We start from the raw sequence: 27,525 nt of genomic DNA, 5'->3' as shown, positions 1-27,525 counted from the left end.
GCTTTCATCTCCTGGATTTTGAAACTCCTATTCATCTATATACTGAGAGAAAAGTGCTCAGTATAATATTTGTAACTATATAATTGAATAATTACTTATGATTAAAAGCTTTGATTTTAGCTATTACTGCTACAATATTACTAATAATTATTATAATTACACGTATAGTATCTACATATATACAAAAAAGTACACATAAAGAGTTGGCTCCGAAAACGATTATAAATTATAGTATATACATTTTTTGTATTATAATTATTATTTATAAAATTATAAGTATAATTATTATTACTAACATTATAGCACTAATATCTACATATAAAAATGGAGTTTTTAACGTTGATTATTTGACCCTACAAATACCAAACACTTTTTTTTTAGTGTACTTTTGTATTTTGTAAAGTTCTATTTTGAAGTTTATCTAAGATTAAAAAAAATAAAACCAAGAAAAATTTTTTAATTTGATTGTTTTACACATTCCTAAACAAAGGCGTCGTGCATACCGCAGATTCTACTCACCGTTCTGCAATCCGGCCGGAAGCGGCGGTGTCGGATTCGATGGCGACGTGTTCTCGGGCTTCACGGTAAGGGCGGCGACGGTGGCGGGTCGCAGAGCGGGATCCGTCGCCAGACTAGTATTGAGTCTCAGTCTTGGTGCTGTCTCGTCGTCGAGTCGTATCCTCTTGGTCTCCCCCGCGACGATCGAGTCCTCCGAGTCCCTGCGGCAGACGGAGTCCCGCCTCTTGATGGAGGTGGATGACAACGAGGACGACGGCCTCGGTTGGCACTCATCCTCTTTCGTCGTATGCTGTTCCTCGTCGACGTCCTTGGGACTCGACTCTCGCGTCCGCACGCTCCTGGACGGTGCATGGCGGTCTCTTATGGCCCTAGCCTGCGTTTTTAAATATTTATTTATGTTTATTTATATTTATTTATATTTTATTATCGACTCTTTTCAACATTTTAATTATCAAGAATTTCATGCATTCAATTTGTTTTCAAACTTTTAATTATTTTCTGTTGTAATTAATTATTTGGCTGAAGAAAACTTATAAGTATAGTCAAAACGTTTCCTGAACTGTATATTAATGAGAAACTAATTTTAATCCCTTTTAAACGATTTAATAAACTAGTTTTAACCTTTGACTTAATTAATTACACGTTCATTTCTACCAATTTTATTGTATTTGCATTGCGATTTCGAGCTAAGAATTGATATTATTCTCTATATTTATTTTTTTTAGTAAAAACATCGAAATCGAGTCTAAAATTTCCAAATTTAAAAAAATCGATAAATGCAACTTCAGAAAACTTACTAAATTTTAATAAAAGTTTAATTAATAGAAATTAATCTTAGCAGAAACATAAAATCATCATTACATAAAAATGGTGTCAAAATGATTCCGAAATGGTTATTAAAAATCACTTTTCGATCAGTTACGATTGATTTTGACGTCAAAGTGACATTATGGTGACCTAAAATCGTTCTACTTGGGAAGTTACTAGAAGTTAACGAAATCGACGCACCTCGATGTCCTCGTTGAGGTTGACTAGGCGCAGTCTCGTATTCTCCGAAAGCACGCTGAGGCGCAGCTTGATATCCTCCTCACTGATCGAAGATGACGCGGGGTTGAGTCTTGGAGGGGGCGGCAGACTCGAGTCTTCCTCGACTGGCGGTGCTACCGGGCTCGACACTGCCGATCCGCCGGCGCCGCCATCCACGCCGCTGCTCACCGACGGGGTCTTCTCCGAGTCGCTCCACTCCTCATCCTCCCCTGAAACCAAAAAAACGGATACTCGTCAGTTGACATTCTCGATCTAATGAAATAACAGTAAAAATAGACACTATAAGAATTTTCATCTCTGTGATTCAATTATCTCGTTATATTATTTCAAACGCTGTGAAAATGGTATAGCAATACATTATTAGAATTATATTCTAGAGAATATAAAAATATTCTTCCGTATTCTTTTGAGAGAATATAGAAGAACAAGGAGAATTTCCAAAGAAATATAAAAAATCTTAAACCAAGATTATGATAAAATAATTTGAAATGTTTTAAATTAAATTTTAATTGTCTGAAGATTTGAAAGATCTCTTAGGAAACTACAACATTGCGGAAATTCAAAACTCGCGACATTCTTCGCATCGAAGTCAGGACAAACCACGTCCATAATTTGCAAAGTCCACGTTAGACTGCCTAATTCAAAAGCGGATCCTATGAATTATAGATTTATCTCACTATTATCCCAAGCCCTTTATTCAAATTCAACCTTCAAGATTGATAGCGATACTACACAGAGAGGCGACAGTACATTTCTTCAGAAATCGCCGGTGCCGGTCGGAGGTAGCCCGCGAGACGACCATAACGACGCTGGACCAGAGGGATGCTGGGCGAGGTGTCGAGATGAGAGAAACCGTTCTCCGGCTGTCCGGGTGCCTAATGGGCTCTCAGTACAACGGTCCTTTGCGTACCCTACGTTCCCTACTCTCTCGCCGACTCGGTCTACCCCCGTCCGACACAACCACCAATTGCACCCTTCGCACGCCGCCTCTCATCCCCCACTTCAGGGATCGCACTCAGCTTGCTCGCGCGCAGTCTGTCGAATAGTTCAGTGTCTAAGGGCTGGTCCCGGCAAACGTGTATGATGGACCATTGACTACATTTACACGGCACCCTTAATCGGATTTAATAACATCCGTAGTTATGAAACTGGCCAATCACAGTCGTTCCATTCTTTCGAGGAACAACTATAATTGGCTAATTTCATAACTACGGATGTTATAAAACCTGATTAAGCGTGCCGTATAGCAGAGGTCATTGATAGAAAGTTTAATCCTGAGGATTGCACTACGAAGCTAAGGATACTATTGACAATCGAACGAGCCTCTGAGAAAATTAATTCTAGTCGTGGGGGAGGGGGAGGGGGATTTGGGAAATTTTTAACCAGAAATTCCGCTTTTGAAATGGTACCTGAATAATTAATCATCAATATTGTGTGAGAAAAAATGAACTTAATTAATTATATAATATTTTTAGAAAGAAATATTTGAGAAAAATTTGATATCAACGCTGAGAAAATCTTAAGAATATTTTTAAAAAATAATATTTTGTAGGTAAAATTTTAAACTTTCACGATAGAAAGTCGAAAATTTTCGCAGAGTTGGTTTTGGATACTTTACTCACAAAGTAAAAAGAAAATTTCCCATTTTGTTTAGTTCGTAGTTTTCTATAAGTAAAAATTACCCAACTTACAGAAACTCAAAAGATATAGAGACCTTTAGACAATAAAGATTTTGAGGTTTGAAAAAAGTTTTTTCTTTAAATTCAAATTTCGTCCATTTTTAACGAAGTTACAGCTGCTTCAATTTCAAAGTTCGTTACAAACTTTTGTCCCAATCCAATACAATTTAACACTTCATGATTTTTTTTCTGATCGATCAAAGACCCCGAGAACAGACCGAATGATCTACCAGGTGGATCGTCGAGATCAGAACTCAAGAATTACCCAGATGCTTTAATTGTTTCTTCGAACGAGGAGAAGCGGAGGATGGCAGGGAGAGTGACAAAGGAGGGAGGCTGTGACGTGAGGGAGGACTCAAAGAGAGAAAGAATGAGAAAGAATGAGAAAGAGAGAGAGAGATGCCTAGGGAGATTGGGCAAAGGGTTGCAGAGCGCACCTCGTGGGCTATCCCGCGCTCGCATCTACATTCGAATCGTGTTCCTTCCTCTCTGCTTCTCTGTAAATAAGCGGTCATCGATGGATCGGCCGTAGCATGGCGTGGCGTGGCAGAGTGTGGCAGTGCACGGCGTGGCAGTCTCCCTTTTTCTCTCCTGCGATCTATTTCTGTCCCTCTCGGAGAACGAGCGCGATCGCGGGCCTTAATTGCGCAGCCATGCATACGTTCGCCAGCGACGACGTCTGCGAGTTCATATACGCGACCCTCGTCCGCTCCTTCGTCTTATTCTTCTTCTGCCTCCTACTCCACCTCGTGATCTTAGATGTACGATTGGATAGGCGAGGTGTACGGTAGAGAGAAGGCCGCGGATAGATCTCTCTATCTTATGATTGAAGCGAGAGGTGTGTACGATGGAGGTTGCAGATAAGTCCTCTTATCTCACACGGTTGGTTTCCTTTCCTTCCCTTCCCCTCTCCCCTGAGGTTCTATTATCGAGCGGGAGATTTCGAGATGATCTCCGACTGTGGATTGGACTCACGATCGGCTCGGAGATCCAAGGATCTGGACGTTCGATAATCCTACCATGTCTAAAAATTCCAGAGTACAAAGGTTGTACCGTGGATTTAAAAGGTTTTGAAATAGTCCAAATTTCAGGTTATCCTCCCGAAGAGAATACGCAAATATTCACAACTCTAAATACGCTGAATTTTAAAGAATCTGGCAAAAGAGATTTAAGATTTTGAGATCTAAGATCTCGAAAAAAAAATTCTTTATCATAAAGATACAAATTAGAAGTTTCGAGTGAGATCTTAAAATGAAATCTAAATGCGGAAAAATTGAAAGAAAATTTAAACATCCATTTCGCAATTTGGAAATTCTATTTAAGATTATCTTTTCTGTGTAGAATAGGATATTATTAGGATAATAGATAATAGTAGGATAATAATTAGGTATAGGAAAATTAGAAATAAACGACGCTAATTGTTAGAACTAAAACTTTTTGCAACATTGTTATCAACTTCTAAGAGTTTTACACAATTACTTTGATAATCTGATAAAATTATTTTCAGATCTATATCCAGCTAAACTTTTAGGTATTTTAATAAATTCGTCCATTCCATGTAAAAAAATTAAAATTCTAATGCAGTATATCGTTTTAATCTTTTAATATCCTGACGATCAAGTGAAAACTTAATCTTCATTGACTCCCGTCATGGACTCGAAGCACTCTTAATTGCATGTGCATGCATACGTTGCTGATCGTGGAAAGAGGGCTGCGCGCCTCGGCTGCACTTACGACTACCACCTTTACGAGCGTCCAACCACCTCCGTCGTGCGACGGTTGGGGTGCAATATATCTCGAAGAGGTGGCGAAGTGGGGACCGGGAGAGGGAGGCAACACGGCCGCCATTAACATATCCGCGGCCTGATAAGCCTTTCTCGGAACCGATACCGCCGCGCCCGTGTACACCTTCGGCCCCCGCTTTATGCAAGAAGCGAGCAATCGCAGCGACTCCGGCGTCGCGCTGAAGAACGGAGCCGGAAGCTCGTACTTTCGATCCCGCCATTCTACCACGTCCTTCCGATATATATACTCTGTGCCCGTTAATGAGCCTCAAATTCCGGCCGATTTACCGGTGCTCCGACGCGATTGATGCGTCACGCAACGATAAGTTGCTTAGATATCTTGTTACTTCAGATCCTTACGGGTCAATTCTAAGCAGAATCGTAAGGCTCGTGATATGTTCTTCTAAGATTTAAACTCTTACAAGTGCTTATAACTTTATGCAATATCTTTAGATAGCTTCTTGCTTGCTCGGGAAAAATTAATGCAATTTTCCCTGCAAATGGGAAAGTAAAAATTGTTGAACCGATTTATGTTCTTCATTGTTTTCTAAGAAGAAGCGGAAGATTTTCAAGGCGTAAAGCTTTCTTTAAAATTAACATTTGCGAGAAATAGTAGATATTTATGAATGATAGTAATACGTCTTACGATACATACGCAAAGAATTACAAATCAGTAATAAGTTCTTACAAGTTTTACGAGAATGAATTACGAGCCTTACGATTCTGCTTAGAATCGACCCATTAGTTAATTGTAGTTTTACAGTTTGTAGTTTTAGTCAATTCTAAGCAGAATCTAATTAGTTTCTTTCCAATCATGCACTTTTGAATCACGTAGAGGAGCTGTAGGATCTTGGAATCTCAGGAACTTTAAATTCTTTAAGTTACAAATCTTTGAAAGGAATGTTAATTTTTTTATCAAGAAAGAAATAAAATTGATGAAAATCAATGTCTGTTTATTGAGACAATCAAACAAATAAATCGAATTATAGCGCATACATTCTGATCCTCGGTTTAGGTCCTCTTTAATATAGGAAGATTGTTGGTCGCAGTATAAAGGCTGCAGCACAAACTTTTGCATAAGACCTAACACACTAAAAGTAGGGATGAAAATAAAGGATATTGATTGATTCTCTCATGCGTTATGTATTACGAAAAAGTCTGTGCTTTCTTTCAGACTTGTTAATTTACCAAAAAACAAGTGCAATCAAGGAAGGATCTCGCGACATCGCAGAAATGTAGGACATCTTCTTCGCATCTTATGGCGAAGAGACGTTGAGATTAAATCATTAATTCATGTCTAAGGATCGGGAAACAAGCGGTTTAATTTAACGAAGCAAATCGATAAAACAATCAGAGACGCATAGACCAGACGTACTCTTGAGCCTCTTGAGGAGTCGCGCGAGTGCACGTGATGCGTCGGTAAATCATCGAGCGTTCCGTGACCGAGGGCACGCGTGCCGCGAAGCCGCGCGATGCAAAAGCGTCCGCTCGTTAGAGTAATAAGTAGGTATGCGGGGCATTTATTATACCGTGCTCCAAACCCTTCCTTCCTTCCTTCCTTCCTTCCTCGCTGCTTCAGTCACGGCCAACGTCGACCTCGGCGTTGCTCGTTCGAATGTTAATAAACGGGAATTTCGAGAAACTGTGGCCAGACGCCACTTTTCTGATCGATCGCTAAATGCATCCAGATGACGAATTTCATCCCTTTATGAGGTCTCTCGGTCAACGTAACAATTCCGCAAAGGATTCTCGTAGTCGTTTCCTTTGCGTCATATAAGAATATACCGTAAAATGGAACAACTTTGGTCCAATCAGGATAAATTATTTGAACCTTCCTTTATCAATCATCCTGAGGGAGAAATTTTTAAATTCTATTTATTTCAAATAAGACATTTTAGAACTTACATGGAGTTTTTCTATGATTGCAGTTGAAGGTGAAAATATTTTTAAGATGTCTTATATCTCGATTTTGACATATGTGCTATCTGGAAAGAATTCTTCAAAAGAATCCCACACTGATTAGATATATGGAAAATTAGGTCCCAGTAAGATGAGTTAGTCACATATAATGTAGTGAACAAAAAGATGTTTAGACAAAAGGCTCAATATATTCTGCGAGCACAAGTTTTATACTTTTAATACAACATAAACTCAAAAAACTAATCATTGTAAAGAAACTAATTTATTTCATAGAGATCCAATTTTTCATGTAATTAGTTCTTTGAAGGATTCTTTGAGTCAAAGTTACCCTAAATTTGGGTCAAAGTTACCCTATTTTACAATACTTAGGGATGCGTGTTCTCGTCGTAGTCGTCGCGGCTCCTAAAAATTCTCCGGCATATCCGGTCCTGGAAGAGAGCCCACGACTCGCACGACACCCGGTGTACACCCACATACACCGCCGACGCGAATCCTTTGGGAGGAGGAGGACTCGCAAGCGGCGCAGGACGGTAGCAGCTTCATCGGCGCTATGCAAATAGGATCCTGATCGTGACGCGGGTAGGCAAACACGCGACGTACAGGTAACAGGCAGCGGGGCCCGGCTGAGTGAGTCTTCTGCCCCCTCCGCCTTTTCCTCATCTCCACCTTCTCTTCCTCCTCCACCTTCTGCCCCCGGTAACCCCCCACCGATTCGCATTACGGATCGTGCGCCTTTTCACGACCCACGAGGTCGATCGCTTGCCATTCGTATAACGCCCGTTCTGCGTCCATTCGCTTTGTCCCTCTTCCTCCGTCCGTCACCCTCCCGCACCACCCCGCCGTTCGCACCCCCTTACACGCTGCATCGTAGAGATATGCTAATGCACCCGGTCCCCGATCGTGACACCGCGGCCGCTAAGTGAGAGCTCAACTTGCAAACCTACGGGGAAGGCGGCGGAGGGAGCTCCCCGTGTCGAGCTTCCGGACGAGGAGCACCGAGGAGGAGGCCTCCGCTTCTCCGCGACCGATCAAGCGATCGACGTGTCCGTCCTTCGTGGAATATCGGATCGAACGCGCGGTGCAGTCGCGGACTCTAATTACGAGCGGAATGGCAATCGATCGTGTATCGTTGCGAGGTATTTTTAACGGGGACGGCGTAAATGAGAAACAACGAAGACTTAAGAAACAGAACAGGCTTCGAGAGAGAGAGAGAGAGAGAGAGAGAGAGAGAGAGATTATCTTGAAGTCATACCATTCCTTTCCGTGGCTTCAAGTAGACCATAAGAGATCAAATCAAGCGATATTCTAAAAAAATGGCAATGATCTATATATCAAAACTGGACAGTAGTCGAATATTTTTGTATTCAGTGGTTCTGCAGGAATCTACAGAACTGTATTTTGAATTTTATTATATAATAGTTTGGATATTCCGTAAGATTTTCATAATTCAGTGCTTAGAAAATCGGAATATTTTTGTACCATTCTGATGTACTTTAACAATTCTGGCATTAAACTCTGCATGGAAAGAAGTTTCGCTGAAGTATCTAAAAATTTAGCTCGATACAGATCTGAAAATAATTTTGTTAAACCATCGAAACAATCCTGGTAGAAATATACAGTTTTTTTAAACAACTGTCTAGTATTACTGTATTCTCATTAATTGTATGACAATACTGCATATATATAGGAAATAGACAAAAACGTGAAAAGTTTTATTCAATAGCTAAATAAAGTTTTTCTGTATAAAAATACATGGAATTTGCATAAACACTTAATTAATTATTGTCTAGTACTAATAAATTATTATTAATTTACTGCCAAGTCTATTTATTATCCTGTTTTTGTTCACTAAATAGATTTAAATTTTACGCATCTTTTGTGTACAGTAACTACAGGCAAAGAATTACGTTTAGATTGAGATCCTAAGTAATTTTACTTTTCAGTTATTATAAGACAGAATTACATAAGAATTAATATAACTGTCCAATAATCGTTCACAATCCAGTAATTACATGAAATTTCGAGATAATTATATGGGAAATTCAAGCATAATGTGCAATGCTGCAAAAAATTTTGATATTCTAGCAACCAACTTGAGCTCAATTTTTTGATATTACAACAAAATTATTTTCAGATCCGAGTCCAACTAAATTTTGAAATAATTCAGTAAAACTATTCTTTCCGTGCACACAAATTAAACTTCTTATATTTCACGAATTGCTGCGGGAATGCATCTATCTACAAATACTTTCCGTAGGCGGACGCTATAAACTCTCAACCAACAGTCTCCGAGTCGCAGTCTCTCGCGAGTCAGATACGTAACAGCTTTATTGTGTCGATCGATACTTCGGATCGGTACTCGAGGTACCCGAGGTGTATCCGTCCACCGATGGTCGCCAGCCGTCTCTTCTGGGAAGTTCGGATCACGTCGTGGAGCGCATTATTCATGCGGGACGAGCCTGCTTCGTCGCCACCTCCGCCTTCGTATGCTTAGCGTTCACGCCTCCTCCTCTTCCTCCCCCATCTACTCGGTCGTAGGGACAACGATCATAGTAATTATCCTAAAGGACGACGATAAGTCCGATATTCCGCACTGATAAGTCGCCATTTCGACTTTCTATCTTTATCACTTAATCACGATCAGCCTGTTGCGATTCACGAAGTACATACGTTGTGTTGATAATTGTTATTAAACCTTTAATCAATAAAGATATATTGGGAGCGACGGCTTTTCTCGTCAGGTACACAATTAAAATATTGAGATAACTACGGTTCGCAATTATAATTTCTACGAGAGCTTGATTAATTAAACTGCAATTGTGATTAGTTAAATTTATAAAATTGCTTAATTATAGAAGCCAAAGTCCATTCAAATTCCAATGTTTTAAATTTCAAGAAGAGAAAAGATAATTTTTTAAAATCATTTTTATATATTTATTTTTAACACAAAGAATATCAATATAAACATTAATGTATCAAATTTGAAATTCTCTAATACATGGAATTTCCATTTTCCATCTTATATGTTCAGTTTTAAGCTAACAAAAATTGTCACGATAATTTAACTTGTGTAATCACAATGTATATTAAAATCTTTTTCATTTAGTTTGAGCAGTTCTATCTTAAAACAAACAATTATCTTCTACTCATCAATTCCAAAGACCTTCGTACAACTTCGAAGCGTTGTCGATATGCTAATCGTACGACTATATCGTGACCACGCGGACATTGTCTTTATCCGAAATACCGGCACTATAATGTATCCAGTCCGTTGATTGAACACTCCTCCCCCTTTCTGCCATCATCTCTATCTCTCTAATTTGTTTGCCCTTCATGAACACTATCCATCGAGCGATATCCTTCTTTACCCTGCACGCTCCTCTCGGGATTTTTTAAATTTTCTCTTCCCTTACGCGACCGGTCTTGTGATATCGACACTAATCTTCTGGCATCCGATCGCAGAGAGACGATTAGACTCGTCTAGGATTAGAGCCATGGATTCTCTCTCTCTCTCTCTCTCTCTCTCTTTTTCTCTACAGATTTTGAGGTGCCTTCCATATCTCAAACCGCTCCAGGAATGCGATTTCACTCAGAGGCCAAGCCGGTTATCGATATTCTCTTCAAGGGTATAAATTCCCTTCAATTGTCTACTCATCACTGATTGTTTCATCCACGTCTATGAATTCCCGAACGTTTAAATTTCTGGATTTACTTGATTCCTGAATAGAAAATTATGTCACATCCCTGAGGTTTTCGAATCTTCAGTGACCGAATTTAAGGTTCAACGAATTTTCGACGAAAGAATAGAAAATCCGAGAAGGTCCACATTAAGAGAAAAGTTTTTTATTTGTGACTCTAATGATATACATTACATGTTATAATTATGGTTATTACTGCTATAATATTAGTAATAATAACTGCAGATATTAGTAATAATAATTGCATATATTATAGTAATTAACTAATTTAGTTATTATTATCATAAAAATGGTAGTGATATTACTATAAATTACATTTGATTATTTTATGTTTTCGAGAGTTCTCCAATTGTCCACTTATAATTAATATAATTATAAGGATAATGCCAATATAAAATAATATAACTATTAAGCTAACTATTAAACACTAATTTACAGTCATTTTTTAGGTTAATCGTATCTTATATGGTTATCATAATTATTGTCCCACTTTATATGTGATAGATTCGAAATAGAATAAATTATAGCTAAATTATAATAATTGCAACCATTTTTATGGTAATAATAATTATAATATATAGCCATTTTCGGTGCCAACTATATCTATATATTTGTTTATAGAAATATAGACATAATTATTATTACATTAGAAAATTATGATAAAATATAATTATAGTCACAAATACTAAAAACTTTTCTTTCGGTGTAAAAACGCAAAATTTTAGTTTAGTCTGAAAAAGCGAAGCGTCCTAGATGGACAAAGTCACAATTTCCGAACATTATGCGTGTTATAATTCCAAATTGATATTCCATATTGATTATCCCAATGTTAAAATATATCTAGAAACTCTTCTTGCAAAATTATTCAGATTTGAACGAACCTCGGATTTTAATTGAAAGATTTTAGATGAATAGAGTCATCCCCTCGTGGCTCACTATCCGAATGAGATCATCGGGAGTCGAAGAGCAGAAGACTGTGTTCGCGTTCACGTGTCGTTATCACGTTGTGCATTTCCCCTCATTTATTTCCGCGCGCGCGATCGCGCGCCCGGATGTCGAAAGCGCTCTGGGGCAGAGAAAGAGGGAGAGAAGGAGGAGGAGGAGAGTGAAGTAGAGATCTTTGATCAGCGCCGAGACGCAGCTGTTTCGTTTATCTCGCGACAGGAACAGGATCCGCGCAGGTCGTTTCGCCCGCGAACAGGACCTTCGAGAGACGTTATCGTCGCGCTCCATCTGTCACCGTCTCGGTTTCCTCCGCTGCGCTGCGGGCCGGCGATTTTTTTCTGTTCCACGTTAAAACCCGGTAACGAAGGAGGTGAAGGAAGAGAGAGGAAAGAGAGGCAGGAGAGAGGAGAGAGAAAAAGAGGGAACGGCCGATTGTCGATAGGGGTGGCGAAGAGTAACGTCGCCGCGCCACCTCGCAAATTGGTAGCGGAGAAAGCTTCGGCGATTTATAAGCCATCGCTTTTGTTGCGTTTGTATAATCCTGAACGGAAAAAGGTTCTTCTGAAAGGTTCCTCTTCAAAGGATAAGTTTGGATGAAGGGCAATTTAGCAGTCTAATCAAATAATAGTTATAGCAAATTACTCCTAATTAGTGTTTGCTCCGAAATTTCCTTAAATGATAAGTTTTTTAACTTCGTGGGTTTAGAAGATTCTGATTATATCAATCAAAATTCCAGTTATTTCAATTAGAATTTAACCTGAAAATTCTGTTATTTGTTTTCGATCAGAATTTCAATTACTTCAACCAGACATTGTCTCAATGTATTGAAGACAATTGGATCAACAAATAAAGTAAATGAATAAATATTTGAAATAGACGTTATCAGTCCAACGCAAAAAAAGGGAATAAAATCGAATCAGACACATCGCTTTCAAGATGCTTAACCCTTAAGTAGGCGCCTGAGCTACTTTTTCTTCTTCTTTTTCTTTCCTCTGGACGAGCTTCCAACTCGTTTAAAAGGGGTTACAGTACGATGAATAAAAGTTGAATCCAACAATCGAGTGTTTAGTCTCCTCGGGGGAGGGAAGTTTCAGAGTCACTTTGTAACAATCGCTGTGCGATTTTGAATTGTTTAAGGATTAACGAGTGGATGTAAATAGATACAGATGTCGCCAGATTTGCGGAGCCTGAGGGCCGCCTAGCAATCTTTTGGAATGTTTATACTGGCTGTAAACTATTAACTTATGCTGTAACCAGTAAGGTTTAACATAATTTCAATGTTTTCATTCACAATGACTTACTGGATGTAACTTATGTCATAAAGTTAACACTAATGTTAAATTTATGCTGAGTGTCTAGTTGAACGAACCAGAAGATTCTAATTATATTCAATCAGAATTCCGATTTTCAACTGGAATTTCAATCGGAATTCTAATAAATTTAACTAGAAAATTCTGGTTCGTTCATTTTTTCAGCGAGTCATTTTTTGATTTTTCTCGATATAATTTTTACAGCAAGTGGCAGCACGTAAATCTAATTATACAAATACTCATTGTATTGGACTTACCGGTTACGGCATAAGTTAACAGTTTACGATCAGTATAAACGCTCCTTTTCTTCTTTCGATTTTTTGGAAAATCAATCAGACTCGTCGCTTCCGCGTATCAGATACGACAGTCGCCCATCGTTCGGCAGAGCATCCCCGTTCGTCATCCCTCGAAATGTCGAAAGTGTCGATCCAGCGATCGACGTGGCGCACCGACCGGGCCGGTCGAGCGGGAACGAGGGAATGAGGCGTAGGGCCGAAAGGTAACGAGACCGGGAGATCAACCGGATCAGATAGGACCGGGCAGGACCGGCCGGTCCAGATCTCACGAGATAGGAGAATTTAATAACCTGCTACGCGACGCGCGGGGGAGAGGGGGAGAGCGGAGGCGGAGGAGAACGCGAGAGGGGGAAGTGTGGGAAGGGGGTGGCAATAATATCGGGGAGATATCGATCTTTAATTAGGCACGCAGCGCGCGGGAACGCGAGATTAGATCTAAGCTAGACGAGAGGCGAGTCCTGGTCGTCCTTTCCTCTCCCTTACCCCTTTCTCTCATCTTCCACCGATTTATCCTCTCCCCCGCGTCGGCCCGTCCGTGGATTCGGCGAAGGACCGAGCGACCCGATCCAGACCCGCTCTCCCCTCGATCGCCATTCTAATTGCCTATGAAAGAATAAAAGACACATGATACTATCATGTATCTTTTATTCTTTCGTTGGCAATTAGAATGGCATGCGGGGAGTCGTCAGGGAGAGAAAGAAGAAGGCAGGGAAGGGGAGAGGGAGAGGGGAAGTTGCTTTGCACAAATAATCTGTTAAGACTAATTGAAAATTTGAAGGATGCTGATCTTCACGTGCAGATATTACTTACACTTTAATGGTTCGCGTGGGTGGGTGGCTGATAGAATTGTCTCGTTGGAACGTGTCTATCCGGAAAACCGAGATTGGCGTCGAGATCTAGAGCGAAGGGGTCTCGAGGCTGCGCGAAGATCGCAGGGATCTGACGTGTTCAGTGATGACGAGGCAATACCGCCTGCGAGGACGAGTATTGTAGTTTTGATTATTAAAGCGAGGTGTTTTTAAAAAGGAATGAGATTTCTGGTAAAAACGAGCGAAATTTATCATGTTTAAAATGATACTTTTGTTTTTTTCAGATGACCCATAAACTAGAAACAGAAATAAACTAGAATTCAAAGTATAAGTAGACCATCATCTCTCGTCCGAAATTCAATCTTCTGTTTGTTCAAGTAAGTTTCTTAATTAATTAATTAATTAATTTTTTCCTATTTTAATCATTAAAATTTGAATTTCATTATTTTTATAATTTAAATTATGTTAATGGTTTTTTCTAATCAAAATTTACATTATTTCTGATAAGTCTAAATTCATACAATATCGTTTAAAATTTATAATTAACTTTAATGAATTTTTAGGAAACAGACATTTCCAATGACTTCATTTTTTTTAAACAATTTGACTCTTTGATCACGTTGATGAAATTTTATGGATTTTAACTTTGCAATCGTCCTACTATTGTTATTGTTCTATGTTTAATAAATTCAAATTCGAGACGTTTGAAACACAATTGTTCCAATCTATTAATTATTGTAAAAATACACAATAATTCACGCATTGAACTCTTATAGGCTTTCTTTCTAATTTTTAAAATAAATTAGATTGCGGTGATCGAATAGCGTAAAATTTATACAAAATAAACTATGTAAAAAATTGAAAAGAATTTACAGAACAATGTTCTTAATTTTTAAAATAAAATAAAATGTCCCTAATTTGTTTTTCGTCAATTTTTTTTCATTTTCTGATCAGCTTGTTTTGGATGAAATTCTGCGATAAAAATAACATATTCCTGATCTTATAAATCAAAGTAAGAACGTCCTTCGACATAAGGATGTTCACCTTTAAATATGAATTAAAATGAAATTTAATTATCGTAAAATCATTTAAAGGTTATCTTACAGAATGATTTATACTTCCTATTTTTTTAACTGCTTACTTATGTTAGATCGCTATTCTAATTGAGTTTTTGTTACTTTTATCTTGAGACTCACTGTATTATATCGAAGCAACCTAATTTCGGATACTTATTAACGCCGTCTGGCAGAAATCGCGAGGTCATGCAAAAACGAGCGAATCGACTGGATCGGAATTTCGATGCTCGCCGTACGAGCGCGTGTTCACGCACGTGTGCACGCACGTTGAATATGCAGACGTAGGATATAGTTTATGCATGTCGACGATTAAACCTGAAGACATTCGGGCATTCATTAAGAAGTAGCAACATTGACATCGCCAGTCAGACACATCTGCTGATGAACCGCCATCTCTCGTCTCCCCAAACTTTGTCGCCTGTTAATTTACATATAATCGTTATATATCATTAATAATACATTATAAAAAATATCAGCATGAATTTAACGGTGTCTAATGTGCTGATAAAATTCTTACCGTGTTGATATTAATATTAATACCAACATGATGTAGATTTAATCATGACTTTTAAATCCACATCGTGACTGATACACGAGAAAAATGGATAGTTTTACAAGTCTAATAAAAATATTCTGGCTATTTTTGCCGAACTTGTGACAAGCTTTACTTGCCTGAAAATAAAAAATACCAAAAATTAAAGGTAAAAAGTATATTACAATTATAGTAAATCCATTCAAGTGATTGTAACTTACAGTAAAGTAAATCATATTCTCAAGACTGCAAGCAACGAACAACTCTCAAGATTTTATATACTTGTATTTTTTATTGCGTAGTAAAGTACATTTTATCAGCGCTAAGGCAAAAAATATTCGTTGATAAAATAAATTCTATTGAGATGATAATTTACAAATTTACTTTGTAATTCCTGGTATTTATATCAACATCATAGTATGGATTTAAAACCCACATCATATTGACATCAACATAGCGAGAATTATATAGACACCACATGACGTTAAATTCACACTGATATTTTTTGGAGTGTATTATCATTCAATTATCCTTATTGTTAGATCATCCTTAGATTACAGTCAAATCTGTAACGCATTCAATTATTTTCGTAAAGGTGGCTCGATTAAGCTCCCCGCAGATGGAATAATCAGAATCCAATGGAAATTGCAACAGCATCGACGAGAGTTTCAATGGTGGATTATCGATATGAGAACAGACGACCATCGAATGGCGAACAACCTCGGACTGATAGGACGAAGAAAAAGCTGATGGCGAACGGTGTCCTACGGGAGCAAGGGGGATGGTCGGGGGAAAGGGCGAGGCACAGTGGTCCCGCCATCCATTGATAATTATTCATTCAGGCGAGTCGCGCGGCGCGGCCAGATATCGATCTTAAAACGTCGGCCGGAGAAGAGACCAGGCGAGAAGTGTCCCGTCCCGAAGAGATACGAAATCTCGGGTGTCGTTTCGCCGTTCGTTGTCGTCCACTCTCCGCCAGCTCAGGAAGAGGCAACGAAGGGGACTGAGGGGGAATGGAGACCTTAATGTATGCACGTCGGGAGCTCCCGCCGAGCGATAATTGCCCGATGTGGCATTGCCTCCTCCTCGTGGCAACGAGCACTGGTCACGTCTCAATGTTTTTAAGCCACGTTCACAGGACGCGCAAACACCGAACGGAATGCTTGTTGATCTCTGCGGTGGCTTTTGTATCTCGTATTCTCGTTCAGCGAATTGAAGAGATTATCCGCTGGTATACAGAACGTTTTAGGTAAAAGAGAAGGAGAACTTTCTTGTGTTCCTGATCAAGATCACCCTGTGTGGCTAATTAATCATATTGAAGAAAGGAAAATTGTGTCATACATAAAGCTGAATTGATTAAAGATGAATTTAAAAAAAGGTGACATTGAACATGAATCGAATAAATGATAATTAAATGATAATTAAATGTATCAAGTAATAACAGCAGTAAACAGCATGGAAACACACAGTTAAATTAAAGATAATTAAAATAGAAATAATGTGTTCTAAACATTTTAACTCCTTTAGAATTAGAAGAAGAAATATAAAAAATTAGAAGAAACTAAAAAATAAAAAAATAACAATAATCCTTTTTGAAAAATAAACATCTTTTTCTTTTCGAAAAATTAGTTATGTAACTGTATACATTGTTATGTTATTTTAGATAATTGTACTAAAACTAAATTTTTAACAATAAAATTTAATAAAATTTATTGAAAACTAAATGAAGAATAATGTTAATTAAACTATAGACAAGAATAAAGCTAATAAAAAAATATCTTAAAAATAAAATTTGATGAAAGAGAGAGAAATGAATCAAGAAAAAGGTTTTTAAAATATAAATATTTTTGAAGAACAAAAACTTTTAACACATGTGTTCATTCTCTTGAGACGTAATTCAATGAGAATTTATACAAACATTAATTATAAAAAAGTAATATTACGAAATAACAGACAAAAGTAAAATTAAAGAATATCTCAAAAACAAAATTTGATGTTAAAAAGAAGTTATAGGTACAAGTATGTATAAAAAACAAGTCTTCTCGATATACAATTCAGTAAATTGTAATATTTCATAATAAGTATTACGCTTCAATTATTAAAAAATAATCGAAGGATAATACCTATTACGAAATAACAGATGAAAGTAAAATTGTGGAATATTTTAAAAATAAAATTTGATGTAAAAAAATATTAAAAGAGAGGTTTTTTAAATATAAATATCTCTGAAGAGAGAGAGAGAGAGAGAGAGAGAGAGAGAGAGAGAATAGCTTTTAGCACCTGTTCGCCCTTCTGAAACACAATTCGTCGGCACGTTTTACCCTCCTGACCCTCCGTGATTCAAGACCTATTGATGCTTCGAGAGGAGAACACCGGTTCCCTTCCTCGGAGCCTCGTCTCTCAGTCGCGAATGGCGTAATGGGGTGTTAAAGGCCCGGAGGGTCGGCGGGGTGACGGAGGGCGGTTATTTACGAGCGTGTCCAGTGCGGCAATCTTGCGCAGGTCGCAACGATGCACGTCGTCGCCGTTGTTGGCCCGACGTTAGGATCGCGGTTAAGCGCCGCTGTTATATCTCAGTGTAACCAGGCGCCTCGCGAGAGCGCATTTACGCGCGCGACCCTTCCTCCCCCTTGCCCCTCGCGGAGAGATCACAATGTTGTAAGTACATGAAGCACGGACCTGGCTGGAACATAAACCAGCCGGACACGTGGAGCGAAAGAGAGACGGGGAAAAGAGGAAAGGAGGGAATCGAAACGGGGAGAGAGACGAGGCGACTCTTCTCGATGGAGCACAAAAGAGGGTATAAAAAAGAGCAATTTACTGTCATAGAGAGTTAAGGATATGACGCCAATGCGTAGATCTGTCGTTAAAAGGATTATGGAATTCTTCAAGAATAATAGGTAAAAAAAAAGGCAAGGGAAAGAAATTCCCTCGTCTTTCCCGTTAGTGAAGGACGATGAAAAATTCAATTAAAAATCATTAGATATAAATATTACATAAATATTATATAAATATGCATGTAATGTTAGTAATTAATATGAATATTACAGCGTTGACATAAGCATAAAGTAGCTCTCAATTTATTGCATTTTCTTGGAAAAGGCGATAATAGAATCTAAGAGAAAAAACTAACAAATATTAAAAATATTATAAAAATAAATATTATTTCACAATAAAACTGTTCTTAATTTACTTTCTTGTTAGATGTAAAACATTTACGTCAATTTATGGAACTGCTTTATATTTTTGGCCAAGGCTTTAGATAATTCTTTAGATAATATTATTACACTGAAAAAAAATATAATCAATTTTAACATATATTTAGTTCAATACTGCCAACTAAATATTTATTAAATATAAAGATATATTTATATGAAACATCAATTTGAACAAGAAACATTAATTTGATTTAACAATCTTTTTACTGAACAAATATTTATTTTTTCATATAAATATTTTTCTAATTTCTTATCATCTATATTTCCGTTGTAATCACTGAGCTTTTCATTCATTTGCACTACTCGGCTACGAAATTTTATAATTTTCTACACTGAAAAAAAATGTAGTCAATTTTAATAAATATTTAGTTCAATACTGCCAACTAAACATTTACTGTAAGTAAATTTTTTTTCATTTTTAAACATTTTTTTTCAATGTAGAAAATTATAAAATTTAATAGCCGAGTAGTGCAAATGAATAATAAGCTCAGTGATTACAACGGAAATATATAGATGATAAGAAATTAGAAAAATATTTATATGAAAAATAAGAATAATATCGTTTGTGTGTGTGTGTGTGTGTGTGTGTGTGTGTGTGTGTGTGTGTAGGAATCACTTGCGTGAGTGTGTTATAGGAATCACAAGTGTGATCAAACGCTTGTTTCACGCTAGTAAATTTCCATGGCAAAAATGACATATTCTCGTACAGATTAAGGGAGTTGCGGGGAAGAAGGAGATGTTATATCGAGAAGACGTGGTTGGGCGCGTGTAGACAGGCTTAGAACTGTTTCTTCGTCCTGTTCTTGTGCGTTCACGAATATGGACACGAAATCTGATCGCTATTTAGTCTTTTCCTTCATTTTATTCGTGTCCGAGATTCGTCATGTGGCTTCATTGAATTGTCAAATTTTACAGAGTGCCCCGAAAATCTCATTTCAGCGAATATGTCACAGAGTGCTTGTATAATATGGTTTATTTCCTAATTCCTCTTAGAATTACAAAAAAAGAAGTAAACTGTATAAAAAAAAAATCCACACAAGAATTCACAATACACAATCCAAAATTATAAAAATATACAGAACTAATTTACCACACAGATTGGTATTCACAGTCCGTCCTTATATTAAAACCGTCTTAAGATGTTAATATGGCTCTCTGATTGGTTCATGACGTCTTAAGATTGTACTTAAAACAGTCTTAAGTATAAGATTCTTATATAAAATATAGGAAGACTGTAAATAACGGCTATAGAGTGTTTGTATAATAATTAATAATCATTGATTTATTGTGTAATAATAATCGATTGTTGTTGGAATTTCTTCCACGTACACAGAAAGTAGTTTTTGTTAAATTATGTAAAATTTTATCTACATACAGATCTATAAAACCATAATAATTTTGTTAAAATGTCAAAATAATTATGTAGGTACACTCAAACTCCAAAATTTTTAACAGCTTTGCTCATTGAGTTTCTTATAATTATTTTGATGATCCCAGAAAATCTTATGATTATTTTGATGATCCAAAAAAATTCAGATCGATATCTGATTAAATTTCTAGATGCTTCAGCAAAACTGTCCTTTCCGTGTTCTAATATTTAAGTTCACTAACGAGTTAATTAAAACAGCCATCCGATACTCATCTTTTCTCAACGTTAAACACTGTCCTCTATCCGAAAAAATAGAAAAATTCGGATCGATTACATTTAACCTAAAGTTACAAAGTAAATTAAACGGAGGGTTCGGATAAAAATCAGGATAAGAATCAGAAATCGTGCTTCGTCATCCACAAACGCTTCTTCCCAGATTACTCAAAGATTTAAAGAGAGATTAATAAAGGGGTTAACAAGAAGAATCCCATCCGTTTCACCGTTCGCGTCCCGTCGTTACGGGACTTCTTTTTACGATCGGTCCAGGAAGCGTACCGAGATCGCAGACGCGGAAGAGAGCGGGAGTTAACAAGAGGGTGGTTCCGCACCCTTCCGATCTGCGAGGTCACCGTCCTCCCCGCATGAAAGCCACCACCGCCGGCTTCAGCGGCCGTTACATAAATCCTGTCAGGGTGTTATTCAATTTACAGCCGCTTATAGGACGCATCGCACAAGCATCTCTGGGGGTATGGAAAGGGGGTGAGGAAAGGGTAGCTGCTGCTGCCGCGTCGTAAAAATTATATCTCCAGCGCACCTTGCATTATGTATGCGGTTGCGGTAACCGGCACGTACGTTCGTTTGCATCCGCGACCGTAACTGCGAGGGAATAGAAACACCCCCGTCGACAACCCTTTCATCCTCCTCGGTTCCACTCGATGCGAAGGAAGGCGGAATCGCTCAATTCCGAAGAAATACGAGAGGAAACGGGGAAATATTTTATTAGCCACAGTTCTTAATGAATTCAATGATCTTCGAGAAAACGAAATATTTAGAGCAGTGTAGTACTTCACCCATTTTCACTCTTGGATTAAAAATTTTGATGTCGTATTATATTTTCATGATGTCATCTTATTATACATTTTCTTGTCGCGGTGAATTTATATTGTGTAAAATTTCAATTTATATATCTATGTCTTCATTAAATTATTTACATTACACACTGAAAAAACTGCATGTAATTTTACATGGAAATTACATGTTCTGGAAAATTACCTAAATATGATTGGAAATTTACAATTTACAGTAAATTTCCAATCATATTTAAGTAATTTAGATAATTTTCCAGTCATAAACATGTAAAATTACATGCATTTTTTCAATGTAGATCGAACGTTTCGGCTCATTTCGAGCCATCATCATTGTTCTGTATCTCGCTGATGATGGCTCGAAGTGAGCCGAAACGTTTGAACTGAATGTAAACAATCTAATGAAGACATAAATATATTTTGTAAAATTACGCATTGAAAATCCTGCAGAGTTACTCTCACTTGTCCATTATGTTTTAAATATTTATATCTTCGTTGTTAGTTCTATTGCTCGTGGCCGAGTGTGGTGACTTCTCTCACATGCCTGTGGTGCGCACACTGGTTGTACACAGTCATATGGAACCTACAGTTTAACGTCGATTCCGAACGACGAAATTTTGTTAGAGAATTGTTTTTGGCAAAGATACTCTCAGTGAGTTGCCACTTCCTTCCGAGAAGGAACACGAGCGCATGAAAATATTTTGGTTCTACCGGGAATCAAACTCGGGATCTCTATAGCATAGAAGATCAGTGCGCTGACTGGTTTGCTAGAAACGCTCTCGAAAATGTTTATGTATATTAATTTAATAAAGTCGGCTCCGGCGAGAGATGTGATTTTGCACAGTATCGCGGGTACAGCAACGGTCGAAGGGCCTTATTAAGAAAAATGGCGCGCTTCGTGACACAAGAGTGAGCGATATCGGCAGGGAAGAAGAGAGGATAGTGGGCGACTCATCTTTATCTCGCGCAACCCATTCGTGCGGGCTTATCTACCGTAAAAACTTCAACTTTAACCACCGGGGATCATAATCGAGCTTATCTGCACCTCTCGCAAGCTCGCGCTCTCTTCTCTTCTCTCCTTCCTCTCGTTGCTGCACCAAAGGCTATCTCCCCTTTTGCTCATCTATCGCCCCCTGACGCGCTATCATGGATTTTATCGCGAAACTTTGAACCGACCCGGAGGAACGAAGATCGCATGAAAGAAAGAACTTCGTGCGCAGAGAGAAAGGGAGAGAGAAAGGGGGGGAGGGAGGTGCAGTTTATTTAACAAAGAGGTGGAGCGAGAGGATATGTGGCAAGAATAGAAGATAAAAAAGGTTACAGGAATAAGTAAAAGAGGAAAGATTTGTCCAACATTCCGGAATTGAATTTTCTGTGGATGAATAAATAATACATCTCAAAAATTAGGAGAATGTTCAGGCACTATATAAAAAAATTAATTAAATTTAGAAAAATTATTAAACATGCAAAGATGAAAAAAGCTGACGAATGAAGATATCAAATTACAATGAGAATGGAAAATTATCCATGGCATGGAACTTCGTCTCTACAATTTTAAAAAATTATAGAAACGTTCGGAGTTTCATGATTAGTTTCGATCTAAAAAGTAATACAATTTGAAAGATTAAAATAGAATGAAAAGAGAATAAACGAAAAAAATATTAGATTCCTCAACAAATTTTTTCCTTTTTTCCATTTTTTATCTTTTATGTCTATTTCGATTTGTTTTAAAAGTCTTGAATTTAACAAGAATAACGGAAGAAACGCTGAAGATAGGTAGCTTCACCGCGTCTTCAGATTCTCCGCAGACAATTCAGAGATTACAGAGAAACGTTACAGTTTACAGTTTAATAGCACGGTGGGGGTAAGTGGCACAGCTTTGATAGATTTCAAGGGAAGCGGAGGATTGTCGTCGGCTATGTAAGCACGAAATATCGTGACGCGGAAGAGAGAGAGCGCGCTGTAAAAATATTTTAAGCGGCTCCCGAAGGTGCCAGGTGGAGTTTAGTGGCTGCGCCTGAAAAAGCACGATTACGTTTACGACTTCCCTGCTGTGTGCTCGACGTCGTTGCTCTTCCGGCCGCACCGTTAGCGTCGGGAAATTCGACACAAATTTTCGATCGACCGACTCCCATTTACCCATGAATCTCTCGTTTACTTCTTGTCGCAGGAATAACTTCTCGTTTCAACTAAATGTGATCGATATTTACATTTCTGAACACTTGTTACTTCTTGGATCTGTTGAAATAACTTTTCATAATGTGTAATTATTACTTAGATTTCGTACATCTATATAGATGGAGAAATTACTGAATCTTATTTTTATATAACATATTAATATTTAAAGATCAAGATTTTTAGAAGTTTCTAAAATTCTTAAAAGAAGACATGGGTCATATTTATGATAAAATTAAAGGAATTTACAAATTGATTTCAGAGAAAGGCAATATATTGTAAATATGGACGCAATTATCCGTTAGGTATTATTTATTATTCTATTTAAGATGTAAATTTATTAATTTAAGATACAATTAAGTTTACTAAAAATATTGGAGTTTTTTGTTATTAAAGACATATATCCTCCTTAAAAAAGAATTGTGTTTTGTTAAATATATTTTTTCAGTATCTCCTATACAAAGGTATTTCGGAGGATCCATCAATTTTTCATTCGGCGTTACTTTAAATTCGCGGTTTCTCTCCTGTGAAAAATCACGGAGCCTTTTAAGAGACTTTACGGTTTCCAAGACGTGCGAGGTGTATCTCTCTTAGGAGAGAAGCAGGGTGACGAAAAGGGGGACGAAGAGGGAAGGGTTGCGACGAGTTCGCCAGGAGATACGGAACTGTCGTCATATTGAAAACCATAATTCGTGCGAGTGGAGGCAGGCCTCAGGTATTCCAGGGGCGTACCGTGACCGCTATCTCGATCGCGTCACAATAAATACTGATCCCTGGAAGGTGGCCCTGGGCATTATCAGGGGACCGCGTGGCGAAGTCACTTATACTTACTTATACTCCCCCTTCCCTCCTCCCCTTCCCCGATCTTTCGTCTTCTTCCCGGCGAAGCGATACAGCGAAAGTAATTATTTCCGATACTCGAGAGATACCGGCGCTCGTTACTGCTTATATGTTATAATCGCGAAGCGGTCCTTCGTCCTGCATCCTCGAGAGGATCTTTGTTCTCACCGCTACCGATTGAAAATCTTACACGGAAGAACAATTTTTGAGTATCAAAATCTAAACTATCTAATAATACAATAAACACAGCAATAAAAACAAGGCTACTGAGAGTCAGATATGTGAGTGCAAATTTAAGGTAAATTGAAGATAATTACTCAGAAATTTGTATGAGGTCTCCTTTATTTCATTTGAACGTCTAAAATATCTAATGCATGTATCTAAAAATTTAGCTAGATATTGTAGTATTTTTTACTATAATTGCATAGTAAAGTAATTATAGTTAGGATCTTCATTGTATGATTATTATTGCTATAATGTTAGTTTATAGTAATAATATCTAACTTTTTATTAATATTTAAAATTATTATAGTACAATTTTTTCATGTCCTCTCAAACGTGAAAAAATTGTATTATAAATGATGATAATTTCAAATATTAATAATGCAATAAAATATCAAGGTATAAATGATAAATGAAATTAACATTTTTATTTAGTAAATGCAAATGCAGTTGTGAATATAACTATTTTGTCAAATTCGTTTACTATTTATATGGTAATAATAACTAAAATATATGTTAAAAAACTTCAGCAAAACCATTTTTTCCGTATAAGAACGATTATACGTGAAGGAGAAGGATGTTAACGAAAAAGAAAAAACCAAAGTATTCTCGTCTATTAGTTCCGCTTCAACTATTAATAGCGTGGAATATTAATATCCTTGGTGAAAGCGAACTTCGAAGACGCTCGAAAATCGCGCGATAAATCATTTCGAGTGATTTTGCTAGTCGCGCCCAAAGTTACATGAAATTTCATTCAAATTGCGAATATATCAAGGACATGCATTCGGTGCGATTTACGATTTGCGGGACTATAATAAACATTTCCTTTCGATGGGTCTTTATATCCGCTGCTCTATCGCCCCTCCTTTTTCTCTGAGGTCCGAGCTCCGTGGCGCTTTTTTAGCTCTTCGTGGCCGCTGCTCGTTCGTTATCCGTGAAAGCCTAATCGGGGACCATCCGTCAGTCTAATGGAGAACCGAAGGCAGCGGACTGAGGGCTGACCCCTTGGACGGAGGTGTCGTTCAACTTTTCATGCACAAGGAAAGATCCTCATCCGTGTAAGAATCGTACTGACGCGCGTCAATACTTTTTGACGTCAATCGAAGATTTACTATCAAACAACTTCAGAATCTTTCAGAAATTGAGGAAATTAACTAGACTATGCTCGAAATGATAAATTCATAAATTTAATTAAGTAAAACGAATTCAGTGAAGATCAAGTAGACAGAAAGATTAATTACAGATGTATGTAGAAATCATAATGTATGCAGAATATAATGGTACGTAGTGACGTCAGTAGACTTTAGTGCTTTGAAAACAAAAGAAGAGCAAGAATGATCTAAGATGGTGAAAAATGAGCAAATCTGCATTGAATGATGCGATTTCCTTTTCTCTTTTATGTGAAATTGTGTAACATTATTTTCTTATATAATATAATTTTTCTTATTTATCCTTTCTCTTTCATATTCATCGTTATATTTAATTCTTATCCTTCTTATAGATTTATCTCTACACTTAGAGGAAAAGACAGTAATAGCAATTATTTATAAAAATGGCAATTTACAACACATATCATATTATATTGTATACAAGATAGAATTAACGTGCATAGTTGAGTAAACTTTTATAATTATTACAATTAACTAATAAACAATAAAATAGGTATATAAAATTTAGGTATAAAATAAACCACTTACATTCTCTCTTATATATATATATATATTCTGTATTAAATACATATATACATTTAGAGAAATATATAATGGTAATTATAAAGACAATAACTATGAGTAAGTAGAATTAATGTACATATATATAGTTGAATAAACTATTTTACAATTATTGCAATTCTAAAATAGTCAATTCAACTATTTAAATGGCAAGAAAAGCGACTATATGAGTTTTATATGTAGAATTAATGTAAATAATTGAATAAATTATCACAATAACTATAAAATAGTTTATTCAATCACATATGCATTAATTCTACATATAAAACTCATGTATGTATTGCAGATATTACCTTTATAGTTGCCATCATTATGTTTTTTTTTATTTCTAGCAGAGTATAAACATGTACCTCCTCCCCCAAGGTAATTTTTAATGTTCGTAGCAAACCTTTAAGTAGCAAAACTTTAAGATTTCGCGATGCTGCGATAATTTCGGTTCTCAAAAACTAACATTTCTAAAGATAAAATCTAAAACTTCTCAAAGTTACGACATATCAAGCAATTAATTTGAGACTACAAGAATTCGAAATTATGTATCAATTTAAGTTACACACTGAACTGTCATGCAATCTTTGAATATTGGAACGTAAAAGCTCTCGCGAAGTCTGATACTCCCGGGATCCCGAGGCTTCGCGGGATCGGGAGTAACTTAACGAAGTCCATTCAGAATGTATCCCGCGTCTGTTTAACGACACGCAATCGGAATCTCCGGAACGTGGACGTGGCGTGTCGGATCTCGGTTTATGCATCTCGGTCGCGCCTTTACCAAGGCTGTCCGGCGCTTTTCTTTTTCTTTTCTGTCTCTTCCCCACGTGCGCGCACTCGCGCAATCACATTTATTCTCGTGTTGAAACGAGGTTGCGAGACAGATACGCGACTCGATCACGACGTATCGGCGCAACGCGACACGACACGGCGCAGCGCGCCGCGAAGCGTAACGCGGAAAAGCGATGGTCCAAGGCTGCCATTGCAGGCATAAAAATAGATCGATAAATCGGCCGATATCCTCGGCCATATCACCGAAGCGCCGGAGCTAAAAGAAGGATTCTGATCGACCCGACCGAGAGATCTAAAATGCACAGCGCACGAGCGGTCGCGGCCGAGGAATAGTCGAGCGATGATTCATCGTAGCAGAGCTCCTCCATCGGTTCTCAACGATAATGTGAGAACACGTCCGGGAAGAAGATGAGATCTTCTTTCCTTGAATCATGTATTGGATTAAAAAAAATTCTTGCTAAAAAGTCTAAGTTATGTTGAGAAGAGGATTTTTC

The 27,525-nt window shown here is 37.5% G+C and overlaps 1 protein-coding gene across 2 annotated transcripts in view; it reads right to left on the bottom strand.

Moving 5' to 3' along the window:
- ush (Zinc finger protein ush) overlaps positions 1-27,525 on the bottom strand; it is a 262,597-nt gene that overhangs the window by 6,152 nt on the left and 228,920 nt on the right. For both annotated transcript variants that reach the window (XM_018450770.1, XM_018450769.1), the window contains exons 2-3: positions 1,528-1,775; positions 520-892 (exon numbers count right to left, since the gene is read on the bottom strand). In XM_018450770.1, coding sequence (XP_018306272.1) covers positions 520-892; positions 1,528-1,775 — 621 coding nt within the window. The remainder of the gene's footprint in view (positions 1-519; positions 893-1,527; positions 1,776-27,525) is intronic.

This window comes from Mycetomoellerius zeteki, unplaced genomic scaffold, assembly GCF_001594055.1.
Source record: "Mycetomoellerius zeteki isolate Tzet28-1 unplaced genomic scaffold, Tzet1.0 scaffold297, whole genome shotgun sequence".
NCBI lineage: Eukaryota > Metazoa > Arthropoda > Insecta > Hymenoptera > Formicidae > Mycetomoellerius > Mycetomoellerius zeteki.
This window is presented reverse-complemented; position numbering and strand designations above follow the sequence as displayed.